Raw genomic sequence first — 25,787 nt, 5'->3', positions numbered from 1 at the left:
AAGAATTAGATCCTTGTTGCCTCAGATCTCACACAAAAGTACGAGAGCACGTCAGATGAAATTCCTGACGTGCTCTCGTACTCTCTTTCTTTGATGGAATGAGAACAAATGTCCTTTTTTTTTTCTCCTCATCACATATTTTACACTCAAAGCGGCTGAAAGGAGGCAAGAAAGAGCAAAAGAATAAAAAAAAGACCCACTCTCGGGGGGGATCCTGTCCTTGTGCGGACAGCCTGACAGGCTGCGATGGTGGGGGTAGAGGCCGGTCACGTGACCCGTCCCGTCACACCCCGGCGTGGGACATTTGATCTCCCTCTTCTCCGGCCTGCTGCTCTCTGCGTCAGACATGATGGAAGGGGGTGGGGGTGGGGGGGTAGAAAGTGAAGAGGAGAATGGAAGAAGGGATGAGTAAGGAGGACAAAAGCAAGTGGTTAATGCCATCAGACAGCCTGCTTGACTGAGCATGAAATCTCGACATATTTCAGACAAAACCAGCACCATCTGTAAGCCTTCCCATCTCCTCATCGTGGTGAAATCTTGGAAATATCTACTGCTGATCATCTGGAAAACTTGAATCATTTGCACCTCTTTCTTCTATCTTTGTTTGACATTTTCAAAACCTAAAAAAAACAGCGCCTGGAAACACATCACACCTTCACATAATTCACCTATAATTAAAGACGCGGGCTCCTGCATATTTGGAGCCCAGCCAGCCAGTATCTGTGGCATTGGAGGCAAAAAAAAATAAAAAAAATAAAAAAGCAGCAAGAGGATGGTGTGACGCTCTATTGGCCTTCAAATTGAATGTTAACGAGACACGCATCTCCTAATTAGCGATGAGCAGAACAGGAACGTCGCCACAGGAGGGTGTTGAGGCCGCGGAGAGGGCAGCACTACCAGGCGTGTAATCACGCCGCAGCTTTACCGCGAGCATGACAAGTGGGCAGCGTGCCAGAGGCCCGAACACATGCGGCACGTAAACAAACACTCCACGCTCGCAGGCTGCGGAACAGCCTCGCCTCCGGGCCTCTGCACCCCGCCCTCTCATCGAGCACTTCCTCTCCACTCCTGGTGGAAGTCTATTCAGCTGGAGCCACTTCACCCCCTTCACAATGGAGAGGGAGGATCTGCACAGAGCTCCATCACGTCATACGCTGCTTGTTTGCTGCCGCCACTGAGCTCAGGACAGGAGGAACACGCCGGTTTGGATCCATCAAAAGCCCGTGTTTTCTGTCGGAGATCCTTTTGGAGAACTTTCCTTCTGTTTAGTCTGATAGGAGTGTTTTTTTTTTGTTCGTAACCATAGATACTTCTTAACTCATCTTTAACAACCCACTCCAGTAAAAATTGTGTTCTTAACATGGTGTTGTAACATTTTTCTGATGATGGAAGACAATTTAAGATTAAAACTCCATTTCTGAGTAATCCTATGTTCCAATTGTTGTGAATCAGGTGCAGATGAACAACAATGTAGTGTGAAAAAGTTAAAAATATCGTATTTTTGACAGAAAATATGCAAGGCTTCCTGCTCTGAGGCCTCACCAAGGGGGAGGGGAAAAAGGGCGGGTTGCTCCCTGCCAACGGTCCCGCCCACAACTCAGAGGTGAATTGTTAATAAACTAGTGCAGCTCCGATAAAACTTTGTCCTAAATGGCAGTTTTTTTCTTATTTTGTCTAAAAGCGGCACAATCATAACCAAAAAACCACTGGGAAGACTTTGAAAATAGATCAAAAGACATTTTTGCTCCAAAACCTTCCTGATACGTCTCTGTCGAGAACTGAACATCTGACCACACACCAAAACGTAATTTTAACCTTTGAGGCCCAAAGCGCTTCATAGTTCCATTCAGCCACTGATGGCGGCTCCACTGGCGAACACTGGCACCAACCTGGAACCACCAGGAAGGAGCAATGTGGGGTTCGGTGTCTCGCCCAAGGACACTTCAAAAAGGCTGGAACCTGCGATCAGAGGTCGACCGCTCTATATCTGAACTGTTATGTCTTTGTGTTCCTTGATTGTGTCTTATTGTCATGTGATTCAACAAGTTTTTAATTTAGCACAGAGCTGGTCCAGACAGGATATGACATCACAGAAGCGTTGACTTATATGTGAAAATAAAGCTCTGTCTGAATTCCTTCTCTACTCCCCAACACCAAAAACTATATAGTGCAGAACTGGGGTTTTAATACCATTACTACACAGACTACTGTTCTATTTTTTTTTAATACGATGTCACCCATATGCAAAAAACAACAAACCTAATGAATATGAACATTTTACAAATCCGCTGCGTTCTGACGAAGAATAATTTTAAATAGATTTTTTCAAAAGTCAAAACCATTTGAACGCAATGCATTGTGGTCTATATTCCCCAATCTAAAGAGCATTAATGCGCACAAAGACTTGTGGGAAATTTCCAGAACACTGGATTTTGAAATTGTAGATTCCAACACCCCCCTAAATGATGAACGCCCTACTTTGTGCGCTAAGTAGTGAGTGATGTTGGACACAGCATGTGTGCGATTATTGTTAAACTGAGGAGTTGTTGGTCAAGTGTCAGTCAAAAGACAACACCTTCTTCTGTCCTTAGCCTTCATTTCTACACTAAAATCGAAATTAACTCTGAGAATTTCCTGCTGGTTCTGTTGTTATGGAAAACACATGTAATATGAACAAAACAGCAAAAATTTGTTTTTTTTTGTTTAGAATTTGTATTGTTTTAAATAAAATGACTGTAATAAGCCACCTAGTGGTTTTTTAGCCAACTGACCTGGCTCCAATCACTTTCAGTTTTAAATCAATCCAAAAGTCAAAGGTCACCATGTGACTGACTTTTCCTAACCGTGTCTTCTTGAGGCGAAATTTCGTGTCAGAGAAGACAACAGTCACACAGCCACGACATACATTTTGCAAATTTCCCACGTTTGAAATTTCGGTCTTTCGTCATACGTGCACGAAATACGTAAATCATAAGTGTTTCTTGCGTTTGTCACTCTTGATGTATACAGACGTCCGTTGAGGTTCTTTACATGAATTCAGTTTTGAGCTGTTCAAAATGTTTGCACGGTTGAGAAACACACAGTTTATGCTTATTTTACGTAATTATACGCAATTACGTCAATCTTACACAACTGTACAAGATTTTTGACAGATCCAAATGCTAATTAGTAGCTTTCCACGACCGTTCCAGGTATGTCTAATGGACTTTTAACAGACTGCACCTCCGATTGACTTTTATATCGCGAAACGGCGCACATATCACGTTAAAATGTTGGCGCACAAATCACTAATGCATTGCATATAAGCAGTGCAATAATCACGCACGTTTCACGTTCTACATTGAGTTACATGTTCTTTGCGGGGTTTATTTGTACTTCCTCCATTGTTTTAAGGAGGTTCATTTGTGAGACATCTGTGAAAACTTCACGTAAAGACCACAACTTTTCTCACATAATCCTTGTATGTGACGAATTATCATGCGTGTAATATGCGCAAAATGTCCGTAGTGGGTCTGTAGCATGGCCTTAAGGTCTGTAGTGCACATCTATGATGCTCTCCACCTTTTCCAAAAATATACTTTTTTTAGCTTTTAGCTCCATAAATCCGTCCTTTTGCCAGCTGAACAGGAGGAAACCTCAGATTTGGAGCAGCAGATGAAGTTACGGCTTTGACTGCGAAGCATCAAGGTCATTTAGATCGTGTAAGCGACGAACCTTAACTGAGAGTCAATAGAAGCGGCTGGAGCTCCATTCACAGAGCTTACAGACGAAATAAGCTTGAAAGCTGGTGGCACAACAATTAAGATGCATTAACACGGCACTAATCTCATGGCTGGATCTCGGCATCAGCGCGGCTCTAAAGACGTTAACAGGCCAACTCGTGCAGTAATTCATCCGTTCAGAGCGCTTTCTGTTTTTGATCTGATTGAGTGCAGGGCGCCGAGGGAAGACCTCCAGTCAGGGACATGCTTTGCCGTCTTTTGGGAGAGACAGTGATAAAAGGTGTCAAGTAATTCAGTAAGTGAGTAAAAAATGTGCAGAGGTGATGAAGAAACTGGCGGTGAGGCTTTCTGCTTTTCAAAGCGTCGGTTTGATCTGCGTCAAACTGGGCAGAATTCATTTGTGATGGCAAATTCAAACTAAACTGACTTCAACCAAAGATCTGTCATTAGAAATGCAGAATCCTCATTCTCAAATTAAAAATTAATCAACTTCAAAAAGAGACGCTAAACATTTTTGTGTTTACATCTTAACAAATTCAATTCTTTTAGATTAATCTGGACATTTTTCCAAAACCAAAGACCACAAGATCTTCTATAAATCATCTCTGAATCTTATTTTAACTACATATATATATATCTATAATGTTTATATAGCCCTCAGATTATTCTTGCATTGATTTTCCTTTGAACATTGCACTGTTTAATAATAAAGCAAATCATTAAATTTAATGGCACTCTGAGAGCAAAGGGTTAGTGTTGCCAAGGCAACCGGTCTCATAAATAAAAGGTAAAGCTTGTTTTTTATAACTTAATACATACACACAGCTAAAAAGAACACAATAGGATGAGTAGAGTCAAACATGGGCGCAAAAAATAGAAGAGAACACAGATCACGCTTTTATCTTAAATGTTCTTCAGTTGTTTCAATAATTGATTTTCATGGTCAAAGCCTTTTGGTTTCTGAAGATCTCATAACTTGCTCTGAGCTGCTTCATAACCAGGCGAGGAGCGTTCTTCCTTTTTGGGTTTGTCCTTTTTTAATTTCAATTTTTGTCAATAACTAAATCCGCCTGAGAGTGTGATCAGTCCATCTTTTTTTGTTTTATTAGCTTCATGAGGAGGATGGACTTTTACTACCGTGTTCTTCATGTAACCGTTTTAAATCTTTGTTTTGCAAAGACCCACTCAGATGAAAATGTTGTTTTTGACATCTTCTTGTGACATTTCTCAGATGTTGGAGGACATTTATAAAGATTAAAATATCATTTCTGAGTATTTCTTTCCTCAATTCTTTGTGAATCAGGAGTAGATGAAAAAATGCAGTTTATAAAAGGGCTTTTTTGTGATGTAGAAAATAAGCTAGGCAGGCCACAAGTTCCCTGCTCTGAGCTCTGAGCAACAGAAAGGGAAGGGGGGCGGGGTTGCTTTATACCAACAAAGAACCGCCACAATCGCCAACAACTTAGCGAAAAACTTCTGATGAACAAATACTGAAACTATATCCCAGACAACAACAGAGGTTTTTTGATTGAAAATGAATAAATACTAAACGACCACGGGGAACACTTGGAAAATAGATCAAAGGATGATCGGGGTGGGACTCTTACCTTTGCTGAAGTAGCTCTTGCGGATGATGTCCAGGTGCTTGGGCCTGTCCTCCAGGGTGAAGTACCGCTGGTGGTGGATATCTGGGGCTCGGAGAAGCTCTCTGGGCCCACCGGGCTTCACCTGCTCCGCCTTTAGGGCGATGGCCTGCTCCAGCAGGCCCAGGTTCCCGCGCGTCATGTCAAACATCTCTGACTCGTCTGTGAAGGCAGAGCGCTGCGACAGGCTGTCCTCGTCGTCGTGGTCGACGTCCCCGTCCAGGTCAAAGTCCTTCTCTGATCGCACTTCGATGATGTCGGGCGAGGCCGAGGAGGAGGAGGCCTTGTGGATTTTGTAGTTGTCGCTTCTGGGGAGGGGCAGGTAGTCCTCCAGCGGGATGACCCTGTGGGAGGTGAAGCTCAAAAGAGTGCTGCTCTTGTAGCTCTGGAGCGGGCTCGGTTTCAGTGGGTCATATTTGTCCTGCAGAACGGTCCTGCGGTCCTCCACAGGACTGGCCCGAAGGTCTTCGGTCTTGCTGAGTGTTCCCTGAGCTGCTGCTGTGCTGGTGATGGTGCGGACGGCGGTCGGCGCATCAGATGTGGAGATGGAGTGACCTCTGTGCTCCTCTTCCTCCTCTGTTCGGGTTTCCTGCACAGACACAACCATCTCTTCTTCTGACTCCTCCTCTTCCTCTTCTGCTTCCTGTTCATGCTTTATTTGCTCATGAAGGAAGACGTGGCAGTCAGACCCTTCATCATCTTCATCATTCTGATCGTTTGCCTCCTCCTGCAGAGCAGGTGACTCCTCCAGCTTTTGGAGCCTCTGTGCCTCTTCCTCCTCCATCAAGTTCTCCTCCTGTTCGTCCTTAACTTCTTCCTCCCATTCAGCTGCAGGATCGTCAGCCTCCATGGCCACAGACTGCTGGATGGTGGGGGCATCAGCGGTAGAGACCCGGCCCAGGTGGAGCAGAGAGTTGGCCACCTCTTCTGCGCAATGTGAAGGCGACTCCCGTGCTGGAAGTGACGCTGCGATGATGACACACTCCTCCTCTGCGGGAGCAAAGACAAAGAGGTTACGGAGGACGTGGTGAGTCATGGTGAGCTCTTTATCTTCACTTGCATCACCTCCTGCCTCAGAGGTAATCTACCGTCAGCTCTCGGGGAATTCAACTCACAAATCTGCTCGCCAAAAGCCCATAAAATGTCCCTAGTGGTCATCTGGAGGTACAGCAACCCGATCAGCCTTTTATCAGAATAGGTTTTAAGCCCTTTGGGCCTTAGGTCCCTATGTGTGCTTTTCTAGCTCAGTGATCCCCAACTGTGGCACGAAGAAGTAAAACTGTTGTTCACTTTTTTTGTTTTACTTATTTTATCTGATGAAAGTTTTATTCAGTAAAACTATCATCACATTCGTCTTCAACTTTCTTGATGCCTTAAATACGTTAAATACGCTGCTACTCTGACCCTTTTATTAAAATCCCTAACCAACAGCAGTTTTTGTGACACTTTTATCATTTTTATTTATTTATTACACCACATATCAAAAAGCTTGTTTTATTAGATCTTTATCTTTTCTGAAATATCTACAAACATTTTCAAAACATAATTTTATACTAGACTTAACGATGAACCATTATAATGTGAGAAATAGATTTTCCAGAAACCAAAAGCTAAAAAAAACCTTTGGATGGGCCGTGAGAATGCTGCTTGATATCTAACCGGTCCATGGCCTAAAATAGGTTAGAGAGTACTGTTTTAGAAAAAAACACCCAACTAACCCATCATCACGATCATTTCTGGAGAAGCTCTTACAGATTTGATTACATCATGTCCCCTTAAAAGCTTCAAATCTATCTCATACAAATGGACTTCAACCACAGAAAGGTAGTAAAGCTGGGACTAAAATAAATGATTTGAACACAAAAGGACCAAAAAACATGAGCTGAAAAGCAAAAACAATACGCTCTTCCATGAAATTCTTATGTTTATGAAAATGCTAAATATTTAAAAAACTGTTTCTATGTTCATGAAGAAGCCAGCATGAACTGCACATTTCATGTTGATAAACTGGTAAAAGAAGAACAACCTTCATCCGCTGCAAAGTTCTCCTCCTTCTGAATATCGCCCTCCTCCTCCTCCTCCGTTTGCTCCTCCTCCTTTTGTCCGTCCTGATGGTGGTAATCTGTCACCTCCTCCCTTTCCTCCTCTACACTTGGTTCCTTCTCCTCGTCCTCCGCCACGTCTTTGGCCTCCTGAGCTTTCTCTCCATCCTTCTCAGCTTCGCCCTCGGCCTCACTGCTGGCGTCGCTCTCTGCGCTGAAGCCCTCGTCCAGGGCCAGTTTCAGGGGGTGGGACTTCCTTTTGGAGGCGGGCCTCTCCGCTTCCTGTTCTTGCTCCTGCTCCGCTTCCTCCAGACGCCGTTTTCTCGCTATGGGGCATCCCAGGATGCTGGCGAGAGAAGGGAGGCAAACTAGTTGATCGTCTAAAAATCCAAACCCTCCATCATGCAGGTTAGGAGCAGAAATGAAGGATGTGTTTGAGAGCCGTTTTAGCCGACACATTTGGCCTGAGGGGGGCGCCGAGCTCTCTTACTCAGACATCACTACCAATCTCAGCCAATTGAGTGGAACGTTTAATGAACAACTTGTATGGAGAGGAGTGCGGGCGAGGCAGCGGAGGGTGAAATCCAATAAACCGCCTCTTATTCTCACCTGTGAGACGCCGAGAGGGAACGAGGTGTGATCTATAAACAACGTGCGTCTGCAATTGCCCGCTGAACGGACACACATGTAAACAGATAGCTAATATCTTCCCCTTAATAAAAGGGGAGCCACAAGCAGCGGTGCCGCCCCCACGTCTTGTGGTCTCTCAGGGTAAAGCCAAGAGCGATGAACGAGGAGGAGAAAACAAAAAACAGGATCAACATCTAAAATCTCACTTCTGTTCTTTGAAGCATTTTTATTACACCTTACGAAATATTGTAGGGTTCAACAATGTTAGATTTAAGAAGCTTAGGTCTTCAGATGGGTCAAAGTCACATCAGTAGTTCTAGTGATGTACTAATATTACAATAAATATTATAAATATTCAACCATTGACTGTATTTAAGAACTGGACAGAATGACTCCTCCACCCCGGTGTTTAAAAAACAAGTATTAGCTGGCTTCAAGAAATAAAAATGAACAGCTTTTTTCTGTTTTTTGCTCTGCAACTTTTTTTCATGTTTTTGCTCATCTTAATTTTTTCTTTTAATGATATTTTTTCTGTAGTTGAAGTTATTCAAGTTATAAACTGACAGATTCTCCCAACCTCACTTTCAAGTGGTAGGGGTGTGGATTTCCAACAAGTAAACTTCTTATTGGCGAGAATGGTTACCATAGAAACACCGACTATTCAATGCTTACTACTGGTAAAGAATGAACTGGTATAGATTGAACTGGTATAGAATGAACTGGCAAAGAATGAACTGGTATAGAATGAACTGGTATATTTCTATACCAGTTCATTCTAGCTTATATGTATCTGGTGTATAAGCTAGAATGAACTGGTACAGAAATATACCAGTTCATTCTTTACCATCTTTACAATTTCTTTAATATGGTGAAGTAACAATTTTTACTTTTAAAACATCTAGTCATAATCTATCTGCACTAGCAATGTCTTTCAAGTCCCACTCCAATCATCTTTTGATTTATTTTCACAGCCTTCCCAGTGGTCTTTTAATACAAGCAGTAGAAGTTTATTACACAATCGCCTCTGAGTTGTGGGCGGGACCGTTGGCACGGAGCAACCCCGCCCCCTCTTTTCACCGTTGCTGAGGGCTCATAGCAGGGAGCTTGTGGTCCGCCCAGCGTATTTTCGACGTCACATATATGATCTTTTTCAACCGACAATTTTTCCTCTACTCCCGATTCACGATTTGAAAAAAGAAATACTCAGAGATTCAATTTTCCCCCCCTAATATTTCTTCTCCTTATTTCAAAAATGCCACAAGAACATATTAATAAACATCATTTTTTATAAGAGTGGATCTTTAAAATGAATAACTTTGGCCTTTTCATGCTAACCATTAGTAGCGTGCTAACATTAGCCTTTGCAAGCCGATTCTGTCAATTACAGTAATTGTTTGATTCTACTTTAAACAGATTTGCACAAGCAACAACACATCACTACAAATGCAAATGTAAAAGAATGACCTGTTTCAGCCTGAATCAAAACAAATTCACTTCAAAGAAACATGTATTTCATGCAGCATGCAATCATGCAACAACCTAATTATCATAAATAAAGAGTGACTACCTGTTTTTGCAGTAGTTCTTTTTATTTTATAATCAATTTGTTGTCTTGTAGAAATGTACTTGACCTGTTTTGCATCATTTGCAAAACCACAGTTACTGTTAAAGTTAAACTGGCTTTGCTCAGGTTTCATCCTGAGAGCTGTTCCAAACAGTTTCATGAAGGGAAATCATGGATACGAATAAAGTGCCATCTTATGAATGGTGTAAAATCTGAAAACTGTTAAAAGTAGAGTTACAGTTTCAAGAACAGGTTTTTAATTTCTTATTTTGAAAGTTATTTAAGAATTATTTTTTTGTTTTTTATTGACTTGGGACGGATGTCGTTATTGTTTGTCAATGGAAGCCGCTGCTTTTATAACAGCGCGGAGTAAGAATAAAAATAAGAATAAATAGAATAAGAATGTATTTATATTAATATATATTTTTTGTTTCAAATAAATACACTAAAGTGATAAAAAGTATGACAGTCTGGTTTGTTTTTACCTTTTCTAGGGAAACTTTAGGAGAGATTATAAATTTTTAAAATTCTTAGCATTATTCAACAAGCTGGATTACTGTTGTGAAGCAGTGCAGTGGCTTAAAAAATCTTTCTGGGTTTGAAAATTGTTGCATAATGCCTGAAAAAATAAATGACTGTGTGTGTGTGTGCGTGTGTGGCCACATCAGCTGGAATAGAGGAGAATTTGAGCCTTTTACAGACGTGTTTGACACATTCTGAATGGAAATAAGTCTTGCAAAGGAGACAAGAAAAGCAGAATAAGTGTATTTTTTTATGAGAATCTCGCTTTTATGAGCGCTGCAGATGGTGGTGGTGCGTGGCTGGAGGGAAATGGGTTAAAACCGCCCTTTGATTTCAGAACTACTGCAAAAGATCCTGATCTCATTGACAATTCAACATAAAATGGAATGAAAAGTTCCTTCAAAACCAGTCAGTGTGGAACAGAGACAGACAGACAGACAGGGTGGGATTTTTGATCTGCCCTACCTTCTGTGTCGTGAGTATCTCCCACTGATATGGCCAGAGCCATTGCATCCAGGGGTGGGGCAGCTGGATGGGATGGATGGCGGTTAGAGATATGTTAAAGACAAGGGTGCTTTTTTTTTTTTTTTTTTTTTTTTTTCTTAGTTCCTGTGCAACAGAGATGAAAACCACAGACCGAATAATGAAAAACAGAGCAAAGAGAAGCCGTGCAAACTGAGCACACGTGTCACACATGACATGCAGCCGTCCAACAGACTCACATCATGCATGAAAGCAGGTGGCAACAAGCCGGAGAAGCATGATATTGCGTGTCGTACATCAGCCCTGGCCTATATCCTGTTACTATGAGTGATAAGGATCAGCCGAGACCTTCTGTAATTTCCCCCGCTCTGCTTTCTTCACCAGTCGTCATCATCGTCATCATAGATGCTCACTTCTTCCTCCGTTCTCTCCTCTTTCATTCAGGTGGACCCCTCAGCGGCGGTGTTTTCATGTCTCGTCACTATCTCAGCCAGGAACTGTCCTTTTTTTCCAAAATCTAATTATTTTATTTCTCCTAAAATGCTGCATTTGCATTTTCAATGAGGAGGTCTGAATGCTGCTTTTTTTTTCAATGCAGAAATCTGAGGCTTTTCCTCCATAGACCGGAGGATGGATCAATGCTCTGAGCTGAAGGGAGTCGAAATAAAAAGGGAATAAAAAAAAAACATATCACTTATCAGGAGGACAAGTGGCTTCCTGGCCCTGAAAGCTGGCGCCAGGGTGGGAAACTACTGGAAGGAGAGAGGAGGAGATGGAGGAGGAGGAAGGTGGAAGGCCAGGAGAAGAAACTAAATAATCTCCTTTTATCATCCTCCCTCATTGTGTTGCATTCTCTGATCGGATACGCCCGCTGCATCGCGCCGCTTGCTTGCGTTCGGCGCATAAAAAAGCAGCAAAAGGCCACGAGGAATCAATAGCAGCCGGTTGGAGGCGCTGCTCATGAATTGAGAAGTGCTGATGATGAGAAATAATAAACCCCAGCATCATCTAAAGAAGCACCAGCAGAGAGCGGGGCAGGGGGGGCTGCAGGGCGGTTTTCATGAAAGAACTTTACACAGAGAAAAGCTGAGAGATGAAGGTGCTTCCTTACCTTAGCTCTTGTCCTACGAGCTCAATGGGAACTGGAAAGAGGAGGAAGAGGAGGGGGTGGGAGGGTGGAGGGAAGGAGAACAAAGGTAAATGAATGCTCAGAACGCCGCTAAAAGAAACCCAGATCAATAAATCACAAATGCATATGAATCCCAAGAGGATTTCCAAACACACTGCTGACTGCAGGATCAGGAGGAAGAAAAAAAACGACCCCCCGCCCCTCTCCTGAGTTTATTTATACACACATGCAAAGAAACAGACGCGCAACAAACAAAAAAGGGAGTAAGAGTGGGAAGAAAAGGCCTAAATCAGCCAATCCGCTGCCCAGAAAAATAGTGACAATTATGCGCAGACTTCAGCAGTAAAACAAGATTAATTGTTACACTTTAGCCATCATAATTGGGAAAATGAAATTAAAGAGAAAACTGCCTTCATCGGTAGAAAAACAGCACTTCTTTCAGGGACAACTTATAGTAATTGCCTTGGAAACATAAATCACGCTCTGCTCACAAACAACACGCACGCACGGCTCTTTCGCTCGCTCCGGGCATCGATTGGGAGCCGAGCAGCAGAATGAGTTTGGAGAAATATCCTTTTCTCATTTGGAGCAAAATGAGAAAACAATACCATCCTGGAGATTTCAGTTTGGGCTCACATATCACATGCATTAATCACACGTCAGAAAGGCTGGATATCCGGATACTCCACGAAGAATAAACACGCGCGTGTGTGTGTGTGTTTGTGTGCGTGCGTGCGTGCTTGAGCGGCAACGCAGTTTCACAGTCTTTCATCATGCAGTTGGAATGACTGGACGCCATCGTGCGCTCTGAACGCTACGTGAACTGTTGCTCTGCTTTCTTGCTTCTGAACATCAAACAACACACACACACACACACACACACACAAAACACACAAAGACCAGCATAAATAATGTAAATAACAATCACTCAAGGACACACCACAAACCATACAGCTGCAGATCCTTGTGCTTTACGTCAAAAACACACACTTTCTACATCACTGGCATAGTGTGGCTTCAGGATTGAGAAGAAAGGAGCTGGAAGGAAATCTAAATCATTTTTAATTATAGTTTTATGTCATTGCCTCTTGAGATACAATATTATTTTTTATTGAATTAGTAATGATTATTTTGGCAGCATCTGTTTTGGCTTGAATCTAGAATGTTTTAAAGCGTGTAGGTGTGTCTGTATAGTAGCTTTATTTAACATTTGAACTCTTTCTGTTCTTCTGCTGCAAGTTTCTAATGTTTATGTAGCTGTTTCCTTTTGAAAATATACTTATGAATTCAAAATAATGATTTGAATGACCTAAATCATGCTGTTTTTCTAAATTTATTGCTGTTACGGATTTAATTAGCGATGGTCTAGTTGGGTTCTTCTTAGAGGTTGTTATGGCCTCAATTGACCACTAGGGGGCAGAGGCTCTGCTCTGTTTTTGGTTAAATTGAAGCCTCAAAGCTTCAAATGTTTTAAGCAAAACTAGAAAGTAAAAACCTCGTCATTAAATAAAGTGTCATAAAATACTAAAGGGTTACTTTTCTAAAGGCTGGTCTCCTTTTTCTGAGTTTTTATTTCTGTCCAAAAGTCTTTAAAGGCCCACTCCGATGAAAATTGTGTTTTTGGTGTTGTGGCCTTTTTCTGATGATGGAGGACATTTATATAATGATGTTTAAGCTCAAAATAACATTTCTGAGTATTTCTTTATTAAAATAATTGTGAATCAGACACAAAAACGCTATTTGGAAAAAATCGTATTTGTGATGTAACAAATACGCTGGGCGGGGCCACAGGCTCCCTGCTCTGTTTGGGAAAGGATGGGCTCCGTCCAAACGGTCCCGCCCACAACTTAGAGATGAATTTCTAATGATCTCCTGTTGCTCAGCAGAAACTATGTGCTAGAAAATGACACAAGGTTTTTTTATATTGGCTAAAAACGGCATCATCAAAACTAAAAGACCACTGTGAACGCCTTGAAAATAGATCAAAAGATGATCGGAGTGGGACTTTAAAAAAACATTTGTAACCCTTGTGCTATCCTAGGCACTTTAACGTTGGGAGTTGGGTCATCTAGACCCACTAGACAGTGGGTCTTTAATGATTTGTGATCTTCACTGATGTCCATGGATCACATGAAATCTTTCCACCTTTCTCCACCTTTGTCATGGTAGGAATAACACGTCAACGTAAGGGTGGGGTCATAGGATAGCACAAGGGTTAAACGAGTTTCTCTGCCAACCTGGCTAAACAACGTTTATCAGACTAAATGTGTTGCTGGTTTTTCTCAAATATGGAAACATCTGGTGGTTGCTTTATTTATGCTGTGATGTAAAGTCCGCACACTACATGCTAGCTTTAGCTATTGCTATATCAGTTGTTATGTCAGCTTAGCTTAGCCTGCACTAATCAGAGAAAATGTTGTTGAATTGTTTGATATGGTCTAACATAAAATATTTGATTGACATTTTATTCAAAATCACTTAGTACAACACTTAGTTACAATTCCAAAGAATTGTACTAAGTAATAAGAAAATACTTACAAAAAATACTTAGAAAAAACTGTCATCGCTGTACTAAGAAATTTTCAGTTTATTTTGATGAAAATGCTGCCGGATTAAAACTGTCTCACTGTGTTTGGTTTAAAAAAACCATCATGAATGAGTGAATTAGCAATGGCCTGTTTAGAAAAGTTTGTGTTTGGGTTGAACTTTCCCGAAAAGAACTAAATCAAAAGAATCTGCTGCCAGGACCCACCTCGGATTCCTTTGGACCGGGTGCGAGTCCGCTTGTCGTCACTCTCCACGCTCATCTGTGATGGAGGGAAGAGGAAAAAAACAGAAGAGAGGTGAGGCAGAGGCGGGAAGACGGAAAACGTCTGCCGATGGTTTCTCCATGTTCTCGCTACGATCGGAGTTCATCAAACTGCCTCCATTTATTAATAATCCTCATTCACGGTTTTCCCATCAGCCAACTTTATTTCCAGACCCCCCAACCCCATTGTGTTCCTCACCACAGAAAACCCAAAACGGATAAACGTGTTCATCAGAAACATGGACCCCAAAGCAACTCTACTGGAAAGTCCTTTGAAAGCCCCCCCCCCCCCCCCCCCCCCCCCCCCCCCCCCACACACACACACACACACATCCCTGTCAGTGTAATTTGCAGCATGTGAGTGGTGCTCATGATTGTGGTCTTTGCAGAGGCAGCAGGCGGCGCCTTGCAAAGAGGCCGCGGCCTCTGTGAGCAGAGGGACTAACAATCATTACTGAATATAATAATAATAAAGCAGAAAGGCGCGGTAATAACCCTTTTTAAGGAGGCCGGTTGTGTGCGAGCGTCGCTCCCCTGGCTCGGCTTTTAAGCCACAATGGAGCAGGTGTTAAACCTGCTGCTCCGCGCACACACAAACACACGCACGTGCACGCACACCTCGGCCACGCCCCCCTTCGCCTCTACACTTTAAAGCTATCAGATGTTTTAAACACAATGCAGACGTTAGCTTTGATGACAGTTTTTTTCTTCTTTTATTTATTTATTTATTTATCCCTGATCTCCACTCTCTCTGTCCCGTTCTTCCTCCCTTCTGCACGCTCCCCTTCCAACCCCCTTTTATCCCCACACTCGCCCATACTCCCCTCGCCATGCCCAGCCACTTAGCTGCTTTGTTGCCTCTCTATAGTCAAGTTGGCAGCGCCACAGTGAAATTCAACAGACGGTCGCTGTTTTTTTTCTTCTTGTTCTTCATCTCTTTTTCTCCTCCTCCTCCTCCTCTCTGAATTTGGCAGCGCCCCTTTCCTGCTAATAGACTACTTGTGAAGAGAAGGAGGGATGAGAGGAGGCTGAAACACGCTGTTGTTGTTCTTGTTAAGGGCTTTTCTTTCCCCCCCGTCTCTCTCCTGACGAGCACGCGCGGCAGCGTTCATTAGCGTTTAGTGTCTGGCCGGAGGTACAGGTGCAGCCGCGAGCCCCTCCCTTCCTGCGCCGGCGTGTGCGCCGCCTCCGAGCAGGCGCAGCTTGAGTGAAACTTCTGTAACAAGCAGCAGCTTTGTGCTCGCTGTGGAGTTGGATGATGGGAGATGGTGGATATTTGACCAAAGTGTTCACTATTTTAGAACGACGAGCCTGCACTTAAATAAATCAACATATTTCTGCATCTAGTCCTGGAAAAACCCAGAAGTATGTGTCTCCATATATACTGATCCATCAAGTGAACCAGTTCATAAATATTTACCATAACTAATACATATTAAACTTTCCCAAAAGAGGATCAAGTTTATAGAATTAAATAAAAAGTGAAGATTTTTTTTGTTATAACTGACTGTTTATTTTAAACTAAAACCAAAAGTTGATTTTTTAAAGTTTAAAAAAATTAAATAAATACATTTGGTTGAGGGGGCGGGGCCAGAGTGCACCAATAACAAACAAAATTGTATGTTTTTAAAAGTTTAATCTGATCATTTTTAAAGCCTTTACTTCAGCCAAGCGCCCCACAGTGGCTATAGGGGATACTACATCACCAAACATTTCTTCTACAATTTAGGAACAAACGGTGAAATAAAATGAATCAGTTTCAAAACACATTATAATAAAACAAATGTAAAAATACTTCTATCTTGATTAAAAACAAACTACTAATTTTAAAGACCCACTACGACGAAAATAATGTTTTTGACAAGGTCTTGTGGCATTTTTCTGATGACGAATGACATATATAAAAAAAAATTGAGCTCCAAATTGCGTTATTCAAATTGTTGCGAATCAGGAGCATACGAAAAAATGCTGTTGGAAAAAGATCATTTTTGTGATGTAGAAAAAACGCTGGACGAGCCACAAACTCTGTGATCTGCTCCATTCTGATGCATCCACTTGTAGACGACTAGATCACTGTACGTCTTTGTTTTTCGAAACTATACGGCTGGATAGCTCCAGTATTGTTCTCCATTTGTGTTGCAGGTTGAGGGTGTGATGGGAAGGGAGGGGCGGGGTTAATCTGCACCACAGTCCCGCCCACAACTCACAGGCAAATTTCTAATGAACTACTGCCGCCCTGCAGAAACTAGAAAACAACTGTTTTTAAATTCTGGATAAAAGCGGCTTACGTTGTTTTGAGTATCAGTCGCATCTTTGTCATATTTTGGTCGGGGATGCAATTACATGTGTGATTTTTTTTAAAGCAACAACCCCTAGAGGGCAGTGTAGGCTTGTGTTTAGTGATCCGCTACTGACAGCAACGCAGAGGAAGAAGCGGTGCTGTCTTACACCAGGCTTCCCGGTTGTAAAGCAAAATAGAGGATGAAGTATTCAACAGATTTAGTGATTTGAAGTAATACCATAGTTTGGTTGACTTGTTAGCGTGTTCTTCGTACTAGATTACTTCTGTTTAATGAAGCTTAATGAGTTCTGGAAGTGAAGCATCCATATTTGATCTACTATTTTGTTACCTTTTTTAGATGAAATGTCCATTCTTGTTCCTCTATTTTGTCAAAAATTGCGACTTATATTACAGTGCAACTCATGTAGGATTTTTCTTCGTTAATATGCATTTTTTGGCCACTGCGACTTGAACTCCAGGGCGACTTGCAGTCCAAAAAATACGGTAATAATTAAAAAGACCACTGGAAACACTTTAAAACAGCTCAAAAGACGATCGGATTGGGTCTTTAAAGCCATCAACCAGCCAAGCGCCCCACGGTGGCAGAAGTGGTACTGCACCACCTAATATTCAATCTATATTTTACAGTAATATAAGAATTTCAGTTTCATAAAATACTATGTTAGCATGTTCAACATCCTTCGATCATAGTTAGAATTAACAAACTACCAGTAATAAATAAGTAACACTGAATGAAAGACTCACATATAGACGGCCTGCTCAGCATCGCTCATTCTGAGACATTTTTGAAAGACTTCAAGACAATGAATGAAATCCTAACCCGGGGTCCAAGGGATGAACGGAATTTTCTGTAGGGCCGTGAACGTGACCGCCAACAAAAGCAGAAGATGTTTGCTAACACGTGTGACAGAATGAAGATTCCTGCTTAATTAACAGAGTGCAGACTGTCAACCCCGCCGCCTCTCCCTTCTTTCGCATCCTCCCTACATTAAGAGTCAGTGGCTGAATCAAACCCCGGACTGAAAAGGGCTCCTGTTGCTTTCATGTTTGCGTAACCATAGTTACGTACATTTAAAAAGCATGTCTGAGGTCTCCTCTCTTTCCTGTCCTTTTCTCTCAATTCCAGCTCATTAAATTTGTATGAACACAAAGTCACCACAAATGAATCCACACACGGACGGGCAGGCATCTCTTTCAAAAGAAGCCTTTTTTTCTTCTACGTATGTCCAACTTGTCCTCTGCAGCTTTTTTTAATTAGGGTGGTGAGCAGAGTGGGTTGTGGATGCAAGGTGGGTGAACTGCTGTAGGTGTGCAGCGGCGTGCGCCTGCCTATGTGTGTGTGTGTGAAGGGGGGGGGGGGTTTAATGAGTGTGAAATGAGTGGGGCAGCAGCAGAAAAAAGGAGGAGGAGAAGACACAACTCATCTCCACAGTCTGTGTTGTTCCTTATCAATTATGTCCTTTGTGTGCAGCCGTCGGTGCAGGAGGCCTCAGCGCCGCTCTGCATTCTGACAGCTCAATGTAAATGGCTGGCTGGGGGCGATGACTTCAGAGAGAAGGTCACCCTCCGTCCCTCGGTGCACATAAATGACTCTTTTATTCATTTCCAGGTTTACAAGAGCAGATGAGCAGAGGGGGAGGAGGCTGAAGTGACGGGAAGTGGAGACTCAAAGAATTACCTGTGGAGAGCAGCTGTCAATTAGAGCGCCGCCATGTCGGACCCAATCCACTTTTAAAGGCGGAGCAGGAAGCTGGGGGAGGGGGGTGGCGTCATGAACCCCCCCCCCCCCCACAGCCCTAAACTCACTGACGAAACTCTGCAATCGTATGACGGTTGGTGTGTCAGAGGTTTAGCCGTTTCCAGTCTGATTCATTCACCCTCATGCAGTTTCAGGTCTTTTCTAATCCGCCGCTCTGTTTGAAAGCGATGCCTCTCAGAAATCAAACCCAATCAATAAAAGTCATCTCTGAGGATGAACCCCAGGCATCAGAGGGAAGCAAAACTACTTTAACTGAGTCCGAAGGGGGGAGGGGGGGACACCCCCCCACACACACACACACTACCACCACCTCTTTCCATCTTCCCTCAGTCCCTCCATCTCTTTGTTGGATGTCAATCACAGCGACAGCACACAGGAAGGAGGGATCAGGTGTTTTGAGAGTGGAAAAAAAAAACCTTCTTCTAGGATGGCGGAGGGGGTTAACTGAAAGGAAGAGCAGAAGGGGGGTGGGGGGGTGGGGGGTTCCTCTGTGCTGATAACGCAGAATCCGGCGGACAAAAAGTACGATCAGCTCAAGGACATCCTTTTGAGTTGCTGCTTTTTTGTGTTTGAGGAGAGGAGAGTGGAGTGAAATGAGCTCAGCGGCAGGAAAACGCTGAGGCGGAGGCGAGGGATGGGCCGGCCGCCGCCACCTTTGATGCGCAGCCTGATTTTTTTCTCTTTGGATGTCAACACCAACCCCCCCACACCCGCTTCCCCCTGCTGAGTTAGGGATCCAGGAAATGCCCAGGAAGCAGAATCCAGCTAGAAGGGGCGTTTAGGGTGCGGCGGCTGATGCTGGGGGGGTGGAGGGGGGAGAGACTGTCACTCACCATGATTGGTCGGCGGCTCTGCAGTCTCTGGGAGGCCTGACAGCGGCTGCTGGTCCTCTCGCCTCGTGTCCACCGCTGGTTCACCAGCTCACCCCGAAACTCATTTTCTGAGGACGACACAGGGAGAGAGTGACGGAGGGGGGGGGCAGCAGTTGGGATAAGGAAGGGCGAGCGCAGGGGGGGAAGGTTGTGCGCTGAAGCGTACTCCAGACACTTCTTTATTAACTAAAGGAAAGCATATATGAGGCTAAGTGCCCCAGCTGGGGTCTCTGTCAGTCTGCTATCAGAATCAATCAAATTTGAGCATTTTTATTAGAGCTTTCAGGCTGCAGATATGGGTGGGTGGTGGTGGGGGGGTCAGTAAATAATGAATCATACATAAATCAAACCTCCTCTCTTCTTCCCCCTCCCCCCTTCTCTTCTTTTTTCATCAAGGTAAGAGCTCCTCATCCCATTTTTCAGATGCTGCTCAGAACAAAACCAGTTTCAAGTTCAGAACTTTCCCCGCCGCCGCCGCTCAGTTTCTGCTCGACTCTGCTGAGCCGCCGCTTTGAAATCCAATCTCCTTTCAGATAAATATATATGTATATAGGAGCGTTTGTGTGTGCGCACGTTTCAGCCCTACCCTTCAGCTTTAACCTTTATTCAGCTCTTTGCGGCAGCCGGCTGTGAAAGAGGAAAGTGTCCTTGAGTTTTCAGAGACTCTTCTAACGGCACCAGCCGCTTTCTTCGGCCTCCTCAAGAACATCTGAGAGCAGATTAGACTGGAGCGGAGCGAGGAGCGGGTCAGTCTTATTGAAGATGCTAATTGAATCGGTTCAGGGTTCACCGCGGACGTCAGCGTCGGATTACATCTGAATTCTGCCACATTTCATATTTAAAAAGCGGCGTGACGACTGAAGCCTCTGCCTCATCAGCTCCAGATCACCTTGATGTTTTGTTTCCTTCACACTCCACTGTCCTCTGAGTGAACCCGAAGAGCAGAAAAAGTAAAAAGAGGGGGCAGAAAGCTTTATATTTAGCTCTCCCGCACTGCTTTCCCTGTCACATGCAGACCTCTCTTCAGCTCAGCCAGCACTTCACAAAACGCTTGTTTATCAACTTCCACCCCTCCCCAAGTCAAAAAGTGATGACAGCAGCAATACTGTTCCTCTGAATCTCAGTCAGCAATCTGCTCAGGCCGCTTTTTCTTCCTCAGGAGGAAGTGGGCATCCATCCTGAGTTGTTAGTTTTGGAGGCGAAGAAGCTGGAAGCCCCTCCCCTCAGCAGCGTTGCGCTCGAACCGTCGGACGGTTTATCCGTACGTCGCCTGCGAGCGACCCGGAGAGACAGGCAGCTGCTTACTTTAGCAGAGAAAACCGGACGGATGGAAGACAATTATCCATTCACCGGGGAGGCCTGCTTCGTCAGGAGGAGGGGGAAGGGGAGGAGGGGGCAGGGAGATGAATACATTTGTTTTTAACAAAGCTTGCACTTCCCTGTTTGCTTGAAATGATGAAATCAATACATTTATCTTGAACATGGACAGAAGCAGGTAAAAAAAAACTACTTTAGGATCAAGTAATAATATTACAGATCTGCAGCTTACTCTGCTGGGACAATAAAGAGGCCTAAATCCACGGTCAGATTAAAGACCCGGGTTCTGTCTGTAACTGTATTAGCACACAAACAGGGCCAGCTGTACACTCCTGAAACCGTTAGGAGGGATTTACCCACAACTTAGTGTGATTACCACAAAAAAAAAATCAAAAGTTATATACAGCCAGGGGGATTATTAGAAAGGTGAGGAGTTATGGCGTGAAATAAACCAAACTAGAAGAGGGTCTGGGACAAAGAGGGAGATGCTCTTATCAGCTAGAGGATGGGAGGGGGGGGGGGGGGGCAGCGCCATGGTAACCAGCTTTTTAGAGGAAGCCGCCCTTAGGGCCGCCCTGACCTCATCATCCGAGGACTAAAACAGACTCCTTCAGAAAGGATGCTCCGTCCGAACATCTCCACGTTTCCGTGCACTGCACTATTTTTTTAAAGACCAAGCAGCATTTGTATCATTCCTCCTTAAAAACTGAGTGCCCCCCCCTCCCAACATAGCCCCTGACCTATGCTGCCGAGTTTTTCCGGTTTGAATGACAAGAGTGCAATTAGGCCCCAGCTGCTCCTTCAACGTGTTTATTGCACTTCTTCCTCCTGACACCTACCCTCCTCGTTTGCCCCCCCCCCCACCCCCACCCCCCACCCCTCACAAACAGAGGGGCTTTCTCCGTATCACAATCAGAAACAGAAGAAGAAGAGCAACTTCCTAAATTTGGCTCTGCGTTCTGCTTTATGGCCTCCAGCGGCAGCAGAAGGCTTCAATAACCTAATTCCGTATAATCCTCTGAAACTAGGCTACATTTGACTGGAAAAGTAAACATTACACAGACACACAAAAAAAACTATTCATTTACATTTTCCTCACATGCACTAAAAAAAAGCCCCATCCACAAACACAACCAGTTTACCACAGCACCCCCCCCCCCTCTTCCATATATCTGGTGGTTTTCCAAACAGAAAAGAGTGAAGACCCTGAAACCCCCCCAAATGCGCCCATGCAGCGGAAGTTTCTCAGATCTGCGGCTGACATAACCCTCTGCGCATCATCTTTCATCTCTTTCCTCCATCTTAGGACGCAGGTGCTTTGACAAGCTGCACATTACGTGGCCATCTAAGCCGTGGGGAGGTGGGGTGAGGGACGAAGAGGAGGAGGAGGAGGAGAGGGTGAAGGGGAGTGAAGGATGAATAAAAAAAAATAAAAAAGTTAAAAAAAAAATACAAAAGATGACAGGTGAATCTTCCAGCGCGAGCTCTGAAGCACGCGCGCCAGACTTCTGAGGAGTTTCTATTTTTTCATCTGCGCTCTATGAAAGGCGGCTGACATTTAAAGAGAGCATCTCTGTTCTCTGCTGCAGAGGATCAAATGCCCCCCCCCCCCCCCCCCCCCCCATCCATCCATCCATCCATCCATCCATCCACACTCGCACACGGTGAGTTCGGCTCTACGCCCACGGAAGCATCCCCACGCAGCATCTTTATGCTGGACCCTTTACTAAACAGCTGGCGTGACGCGCGGTTTATCCACGAGACGGTGAAGCTGGAGGACGCTTCGGAAACACAAAATATGAATGTGCATATTTTATCAGCGACTGTTGTGGGGGTGGCGGGGTCCTGCCTGCCTCAACTTCCCCCCACCACACACGGCAGAACTGAACTGTCCGACCGCGGCGGAGAAGTGGATAAACACGCAGCGCCACGCTCCCAAAAAGCGCCATAGTTGGTTTATTCCCACTTCTGAGGGGCATGCGTGGAAACGCGGGGACGTTAAAGGGACTCCTCCGAGCGCGCGCGCCCCGATCAACATTCAAAATATTCGATCGGATTAATGTACTTTTAAATCAAAGTGTTGGGAAATTGGATATAAGTTTTAAAAAAACAAGAAAGAAAGAGATTTATTAAAAAACACGTGTTAAAAAAAAGAGCTTCGCCGTTTCGAAAAATAAACAGAACCATCAAAGTTATCCAAAAAGAAGAAAAAAATAATAATCTGGGATGATGAAAACTGTTCCATCAGATTACCTTTATCCTACAGTTCTTCCTGCGAGGGTCTGACGCCGTGTCCTTGCTCCGCTCCCGAGTTGCAGGTCGCTGCCAGTGAGTTTTTAAAAAGATATCCCGAGTAAAATCTCAGAAAAATGAGCATCTATCCCGGTCCAAACGTCCAGATGTGACGGATGAGAAGCGGAAGGTCGCGGCGGCCTCTCCTTCGCTGCGCGCCGGCGCAAGGCTCCGCATCCAGGCGCTCAGATGGACTTGTTTGTAAGCAAAAACATGGCTTCATTTGCCTTTGTCAGCGAGGGGGGGTGGGTGGGGGGTGAAAAAAAAAACGTAATATTGACTTACCTTTCCCTCATGAGCCATTGTACCACCCCCCACCTCCCTCCATCCCCTCTCCGCCTCCCGAACCCCTTCCAGCTCCTCCCTCCGCCCTTTGCCATGACATCACGGAGGCTGTAGTAAAATCTCCAGCATCAGATAGATGGGCAGGGCTTCAGGTCCACCCCCCCCCCACTTCTTTACACACACAAACAGCCCCCTCCTTCCTCCGACTTTCTCCCCACTCTCTCTGTCCAGCACGCGCATCGCCTGAGCCCTCAAAACTCCCCTCCAAGTCCTCCTGCGCGCATCCTTCTTCTCTTTTTTGTGCAGACGAATCCACCACAAGCCGCCGACACGCACGCGCAGCATCACACGCAGCTCACATGTCATACATTTCAGCGCAAGTTCTTGACACCCCCCCCCCCCCCCCGACTCATCCTGGAAAGTGGTACCGTCCAATAATTCATTCAGGGGTACTTTTTTTTCCTTCTTGGGCTGAAAATTGATGTAACAGTTGTATGCAGAATGTGCGCACGCGCCTGCAGCACGCGCGCAAAGAGGCAGGATGTGTTTTGATGCTCTGTGAGGAAGAGGAGAAGGAGGAGGAGGGGAGGGGGTGAACGTCTTCAGAGTGATCTCTGTCAGAAGCAGATTTCTCAGATAGTTTCTAACAGCCAGTCCTCACAGCTCAAACTTGGAGTCGCTCCCAAACGATGCTCACATTCTGCTTTGCTGTTTTGAGAACCATTAGTGGAAATGACAAGCATTCATTACAAGCCATTTGAGAATAGTCTCCACAAATGCCATCCTTTATCTGCTGTCTCCACGCCGCAGACGCAAAAGAATATTCAAAAAGGCCCAACCTTCAGCTTTCAGAAATTCTATTAAATCCTTATCTCTTTGCAGCAGGCTCTTTTTGTGCAATCCCATTGTTATGCATTGGAGCTGAAATCAATCACCGGCCTGCGCGCGCCGCCATCCCTATGATTTCAGGCTGAGGCAGCGGGGAGAGGGGGAGGGGGGGCAACAACACTACACAGTCAACAAAAGAAGGAGGGGGCGGGAGGGGCCCTAGACGGGTCAGGTGTGAGCTGGAGATCAGGACTGAGGACAGCTCCACGGTGGGGCAGAGTTCAGAACTCTGGACAGCTCCAACACGCAGGGAACGTGGGAACTTTAGAGACCTTTGTCTGACGCAATTTTAATAAAATAATAAAAAGAAGAAAGAATAAAAGTAAATGATATTCTTAACAAACTGACATTTCCTTGTTTTAATGAGCAAAAGTAGTGAGTCTAAATTTATATTTAAAAACTTATTTTATTAACATTCAAAGTTAAAATGTGTGTTTTTTAACCCATAAACAGATTGTTTCCTAGCCATTAAATCATAAAATGAAAAGCTGGTGTAAGGTCTCGCATGCAGTGGATGCAGATGGCTCAGGCCTGCAGCTCTGCGCGCATGCACGCCACTGCGCATGCACTGTGCAGCGAGGAGGCCGAGTGGAAAGCCTGTATAAATATTACATGGGGGCAGCAGCTGACTGAGCGCTGAGGTTGGGATCGGGGGAGGCCCCTATAGTCCCTCGACAGATGGAACAAGCCGACAGACTAACACAAAAAAGTTTTTTAATAAGCCCGAAGCTTGGCATTGTCCCTGCGGTACCGGGGCCACACGGCCCCTGGGGGACCAACTGTCCTTTGTCTGGACTTTTTTCCCTCTTACAAAGGGAGTCCAAGTTGGTTTCATCCTTTACGCCCCTTTAGTCAGAAGTATTTGAGCTCTATAGAAGTTTTAAAGTTACAGATGGTGTTTAGACAGAAGCTCTGTTTAATCCTGCGCGCCTTTCAGTTTGTTCACAGAAAGTTTCTCAAACAAAAGGCGAGTTTCTTTATTTTACTTTTTTAAAGATAAATAATATAATAAAAGTAAAGTAAAGCAAAAGGCGCCACTAAACAGCTGCTCCTCAATATCTGACTGAGGAGATTCCGAAACACGGACTGAAACCTTAGGGAAAAAAGGGAAGATACGAACCTAAAAAATTGCGGCACAGCTTCATGTTTGCGCTCCTCCGCCGCCGTCTGCGTGTCTTCAGTCCCGCAGCCTCCGCCTGAGTGCCGCCGGGCAACTTCACCCCTCAACAAACTTCTCCAAACTTTGGCTCAACTTCTGCTCCGCGGAGAGCAGCAGGTTTCCCGGAGGGGGGGGCGGGGAAAAGCGGCTGACTGACGGGCGGCGGCAGCCAGTAGGAGGCGGGGCTGCACCCCTGCCACCAGCAGGCAACAGCCAATCAGGAGCCGCGAGCGTTCGCTTTCAGCAACAAAAGAGCCGAACGTCAACAAAGAGCATCTGCTGCCCCGGAAACTTCTCCCACTCCCAGCTCAAAACCACGAACCCCCAACTTCACCCATTTCTTTCCAAAAAAGCAAAAACTTTAGGACC

General features: G+C 44.6%; 1 protein-coding gene across 5 annotated transcripts in view; it reads right to left on the bottom strand.

The window, feature by feature from the left end:
• myt1 (myelin transcription factor 1) overlaps positions 1-25,487 on the bottom strand; it is a 44,948-nt gene extending 19,461 nt beyond the window's left edge. For all 5 annotated transcript variants that reach the window (XM_011476797.3, XM_011476800.3, XM_011476799.3 and 2 more), the window contains exons 1-8: positions 25,380-25,487; positions 19,439-19,545; positions 14,488-14,542; positions 11,718-11,748; positions 10,589-10,651; positions 7,392-7,753; positions 5,330-6,355; positions 201-335 (exon numbers count right to left, since the gene is read on the bottom strand). In XM_011476797.3, the coding sequence (XP_011475099.1) occupies positions 201-335; positions 5,330-6,355; positions 7,392-7,753; positions 10,589-10,651; positions 11,718-11,748; positions 14,488-14,542; positions 19,439-19,545; positions 25,380-25,404 (1,804 nt within the window). In that variant the 5' untranslated portion in view covers positions 25,405-25,487. The remainder of the gene's footprint in view (positions 1-200; positions 336-5,329; positions 6,356-7,391; positions 7,754-10,588; positions 10,652-11,717; positions 11,749-14,487; positions 14,543-19,438; positions 19,546-25,379) is intronic.
• Positions 25,488-25,787: the final 300 nt, after the last annotated feature.

The sequence above is a fragment of the Oryzias latipes genome, chromosome 7 (genome assembly GCF_002234675.1).
Source record: "Oryzias latipes chromosome 7, ASM223467v1".
In the NCBI taxonomy this organism is placed as follows: Eukaryota; Metazoa; Chordata; class Actinopteri; order Beloniformes; family Adrianichthyidae; genus Oryzias; species Oryzias latipes.
The sequence above is the reverse complement of the archived record's forward strand: the minus strand, read 5'-3'. Positions and strand labels throughout refer to the sequence as shown.